This window comes from Mesitornis unicolor, unplaced genomic scaffold, assembly GCF_000695765.1.
Source record: "Mesitornis unicolor isolate BGI_N332 unplaced genomic scaffold, ASM69576v1 scaffold39605, whole genome shotgun sequence".
In the NCBI taxonomy this organism is placed as follows: Eukaryota; Metazoa; Chordata; class Aves; order Mesitornithiformes; family Mesitornithidae; genus Mesitornis; species Mesitornis unicolor.
In genome coordinates this window covers 6,605-11,573 of record NW_010188223.1, presented here as the reverse complement: position 1 = coordinate 11,573, position 4,969 = coordinate 6,605, and the positions used below count along the sequence as shown (strand labels likewise).

At 57.8% G+C, this 4,969-nt stretch overlaps 1 protein-coding gene across 1 annotated transcript in view; it reads left to right on the top strand.

Annotated features, from left to right (window-relative positions):
* The first annotated feature begins 4,682 nt into the window (after window positions 1-4,682).
* Window positions 4,683-4,969, top strand: part of REN (renin) — a 4,405-nt gene continuing 4,118 nt past the window's right edge. Inside the window, exon 1 of the mRNA XM_010185690.1 lies at window positions 4,683-4,801. Within this exon, the coding sequence (XP_010183992.1) occupies window positions 4,683-4,801 (119 nt within the window). The remainder of the gene's footprint in view (window positions 4,802-4,969) is intronic.

Below are 4,969 nucleotides of genomic sequence, written 5' to 3'. Positions count from 1 at the left end.
GGAGGGAGGTGGCACAGGGACCTTCCCATGGCCGTGGATGGAGGTGGCACAGGGACCTTCCCATGGCTGTGGCCCTGGCCACAAGCCCTGGGCATCATGGGCAGCCCTGGCTCTGCCTTCCCACGCATCCCGTGGGGACAGAGGCCGCAAGGAGCAGAGCCGGGGCAGCCACGGGAGAGGGCAGGGGAGGTTAGGAAAACACCCATTAAAGCACATTAACATTTCATGACCTGAGCGGAGGAGAGTAAATCACTCCGCGTAGATCCAGTGACCATGAAAAAGCAAATGACATCTGGGGTTATTAATTAATTGAGAGATGCTGGGGTGGGAGCGAGGGGGCTGGAACAAATCCATGCAGTTACAGAGCTGAGATCTCTCAGCATCATGGGCCAGCACTCTTGTTTCCCAGAGATCTGATCCCTGGGGGATGCAGCCAGCAGGGAGCAGGGCTGGACCCGCTGCAGGATGGAGCTGTGGTGGTGATGGGCACCGGGACAGCTCTATGGGGTCTGAGCCAGGGGAGCATCTCCAGCACATCCCATCTGCATCCCAGATTTGGCCTCAAGAAGCGCTTAGGCCTGGGTCCATCGGATGCTTTTAAACCCTGCATCCCCCCCCTAGTCACATCTTCAAGGCAGGCAGGAACCTGAGGACAGCGCAGAGCTCTCCTAGTTCAACATCAGATGATTTTAAAGCACCTGGTTTGTAAACTCCTGTCCCCAGGAGCACAACCAGCACTGATGGAGAACTGGCCGGATAACCCAACGGGGCTGTGCGATTGGAGACACAGCTACGTGGATGCCAGCCAGGTTTCTACGAGCACTCGAGGAGCTGGGTGCAGGCAGGAGTTTAATTAAACCCAGGCAATCACATCAAAGCTGGTCCCCGCGTAGATCGCCTCCTTCGCTTTCAAGAATTAATTAATGAGCTGCAGTTAAACCTGCTCCCTGGCGACTGAAGCGCCGCCTGATCGCGCTGTGCCTGTTGCTCCGGGCAGGTGCTGCGCCCGTGCCCAGGTTTGGGAGGGTTTTGCTGATGTGGGGTAGCTCGTTTGGGCACCCAAACCCCAGCTGAGCCCTGGGTGGCAGAGGAGGAGCCCCCCAGCAGGTATAAATTGGGGTATTGATGCTCTGCATCCCTGGGATGTTCAGCTTAGGGGAGTTGTTCCCTTGCTGCCGGTTTTGAGGGGGTGCAGGTTGCAGTGGGAGGATTTCAAAAAGGAAATAAAAGAGCTGACAACTTCCTAGCACGGAAGGGCAGGAGGGAGGTGGAGGTGGGCTCGGTCCTGCTGGTGTCAAGGGCAGCTTTGGTGATAAAACAGAGGAATTTGGAGCAGGGCGAGAGCAGCTGCTTGTGGAGGAGGAATGGGAGAGGAAGTGTGGGCTCACAGGTAAGAGAGGGCTGTGGGTTCCTCTCTGTGCTTCACCCTCACTGAAAACCTGGGCTGCAGAAATATTCCTGGTCAAGCTTCATCTCCAGGACTTCACCAGAGGAGAGAGGAGCGGTCCTGGAGCCATTGCTGCAGGATAGTGTGGTTCCCTTGTTCAATAAACGTGGATGAGCAGGGTGGGAGTCCCCATCACTTCACCCTGCAGGGAAAATCAGGCCAGAGCATCCTCCCTGGGTGGCAGAGAGGGATGCTCCCATCAGGCTCCAAGTGACCCCAAATGGCTGGGAGCTGCTTTTGGGATGGAGCCGGTGGTTTGCATTTCTGGAGCTCTCTGTGGGGCAATGTTTTCCCCGTGGTTCAGTAAATTGTGGTTTCAACGTGCCCTGCCAGAGCAGGTTTGGTTTTCAGGGTTTTTTTGGGGGGTGAAGGCCCAGCTCCACTGATGACAATGGCCAAATTCCCCTGGTGTTGGTGTCACCCAGAGCCTCCTCGAAACCCTTCCCGGAAGCTGCTTTTGAGCTTTTTGGTCATCTGGAGCAAGGATCCTCACAAACCTCGTGTGTTTTTACTAACAACGAGCTAGAAAGGTGTGTAAAACGTGTGGGAAGGGCAGAAATGCATCTGCCTTTTTATACTGCTTCAAAAGATCCCTCAAGAAACGAGGCTATTCAGTAAAATTTACTAATGGCTCTGTTTAGAGAGGGAAGCACTTAATACTTCAAATTTTATTTTAAGAAATGCGCTAGTTCAGCCTGACACGAGATTGGAACCCATTTATCTTGCAGGGAAGCATTTGTTTCTCTCTGGGAATCATTTTCCTTGAATACGCTCTTAGCTCCATCATCTGACTCCTTGATGGCAGGCAGGGAAACAAGTGAAGAGCATTCCCCCGCTGTTTCCAGACGAGCTGCTCTTTACAGGAGATGCAATTGTACCAAAACCTTCGCAGCAAACTGCAGCAGGGCTCCCGCAGCAGCGCACGAGTCGAGCGGGGCGATCGCAGCCCGGCCCCACGGCCTCTTCCCTTCACTCCTTGCAAATCCGGGTTCAGCGATGCTTTCAGGCTGTGTGGGAAGAGTGAAGCATCTTCCCCACAGTCTCCTGAAGGGCTGGGGGTAAAACCAGTTTGGTGCTGAAGCTGGGGATGTCCCTGTGCTTGCCCTTCCCGTGCTGCCCTCGCCATGGCTCCCGCTCCATCCCTTTGGGGCAGCACAGCGATGCTCCTTCCCCTGCCTCCTGTAGCCCCGCGCACCAGCACACCCTGTGCAGGGTATTTAAAGCTGTGCCTGGTGTTCCCATCGCTGCTCCCATGCACCAGCTGCTCATCCCCGCTCGCTGCTGGTGGGAGGGACTGGAAAATGCCTTGGGGGGATTTCCTTGCACGGGGGGAAGGCGTCCAGCACCGAGGGGCAGCCTCGACCGTGGTGCTGCCAGTGGCTGGGTCAGCCTCAGGACTAGCACTGGGCAAGGCAACAGCCCTCGGTTCTCTGATGGGCTCAGGTGAGTTGGTTTTGCCCGTTTATGCATTTTCTCCTCAGAAGGGCTGTGGTGCCATCCCCTTGGCAGGGAAGGGCTGTGATCCCTGGGGAACAGAGTGCGCTGATGCTGCCTTTTCCCTGGTACCCACAGCCTTCTGCCATTCCCAGCTGCATCCCACCCTGTCTGCCCCACAGAGAGGAGGAGCCCATGGGCCCCAACCAGGGGAAAGCTATGCCCAGAGCATCCAACACTCCTTGGGGACCTGACTCCCCTTGGCCATGTATCTCAAGGGAACTGGAAACACCACAGCCCCACATCCTGGGACAACCTTACCCCCTCTCCTTTGATGTCACCTCCAGCTCTGGCCTCTCCTTTGGGGATTGGGGCTTGGCAGAGCCCACGGGATGCCCGGGAAGGGGATTTATGTCTGTGACTCCTTGCCATGGCTGTGGCTCCCGGTGCCTCCTGACCTCTGCTCCTCACCGCAACCTGCGCCGGAGCACAGGGCTCCCCTCAGTGACGCAGCAGTGGGGCTCAGCGTGGGAAAAGACGTCAAGGCCAGGAGGGGGACGGGGCTGTGACCCATGGGGCTGAGCCTTGGTGCTTGCTGAGGTCAGAGTTCCCCTGGCTCTGAGTGCCACAGCCAAAATCCCATAGGGAAAGGAGATGTTGAAGCCTTTGCTGTTGAAGGGGAGCTGTCTGTAGTTTGTGGGGTGTCCTCCTCAACCCCCCAGCACGGGTGTCCCCTGGATAAGGGTGACAGCAGTGCCCTGAACAAATCCCATCCGCAGCAGGAGTGTGTCGGTGCGATTGCGTAGCGGGCGGTTTTGAGGCAGGGGTGAGTGTGCCAGGTCTCTTCCAAGAACATTTTTATTGCCTTCGCAGTCATTTCCCACCGAGGTTCCCGGAGGCTGAGCACTGGGCTGGGAGCCACGGGGCCTGTTCCAGCACCCACTGCCCTGGACTGGGCTGGAGCAGTGTTTGAGCTGGGGACCAGTGATGCACTGTGTATGGTGGAGTCCTCTGCAGCCCATGCTGGGGTTTTTGGGCAGCATTTCACTTCCAAAACACATGGCAGGGCTGGGCATAGCAGTTTGGGCACCCAGAGCTGTACTGGGCTCCTCTGCACCCTCCTTGTACGTAGATGTTCCTGGTCAGGCCATGGGTGCTTGCACCTTACCATGGGCAACAACTGCAATGAGTTTAGCTGTTCTCTGCCCCAGGCTCTGCACTAAGGCTCTGCTCCCTCACTGGTTTAACAGAGCTGGAGGAGCTTTTTCCTCCCGCAGTGCTCAGAGCAGCCCCCAAAAGGGCAGTGGGGTCTGGCGGGTTTGCAGTCGGTGTCTGCATGGTTGAAGGGGCTGCAGCTGAGCGCCCATTTGCTGTTCCCACCCTCAGGTCTTTGGGAAAAACACCATTACTCTGCAGCATGGAGATAGGGGACATCCTGGCCAGGCTGCCACCTCGACCTGAGCCACCACCTCCTGCACTGGCATCGCGCTCCAGCTCTCCTTGAGGACACCATCGTGTTAGCGACGGCCGGGTGCTGACACACAGCGGTGCTATTAACTGCGGGGAGCGTGGGTTGGGGGCTCCCAGCTATTCACACCTCCCCTTGCCAGCTGTGCCCACCAGGGGCATTCCCGGCTGCGCCACCCTCCGTGGGGATGTCGCTGTCGCCATCGTGCTACCTACAGCATCCTCAGCCCTCCCCCGGCCAGCGGGGAGGAGAAACCCACACGGATGCAGAAGCCCGGGCTATAAAAGCATCCTTCCCTCTGGGATGTGAGGAAGCTGCTGGCAGAGGAGGCGAATGCCCAGGCAGAGCGCGATGCTGGCCGGACACAGCCGCAGGGTGCAGCAGTGTCTGCTGGTCTTGGCCGTGATCTGGGGCGCCAGCTTCTTCTCTCCACCAGCCCAGGCTCTGCAGAGGTAGCGGGCGTGCCTAATGCTGTGGGGCTTGCTGGCTCCCCTTGGTTTTGGGTGCTTGGTTTTGGGACTCTCCTGCTGTGGCTCTGCTGGGAACCCCCCTTCCTTCTCCTCCTCCTCTGCTCTTTCTCGTTCCTCTTCCTCTCTCCCCTCGAGCATCGCATGGCTCAG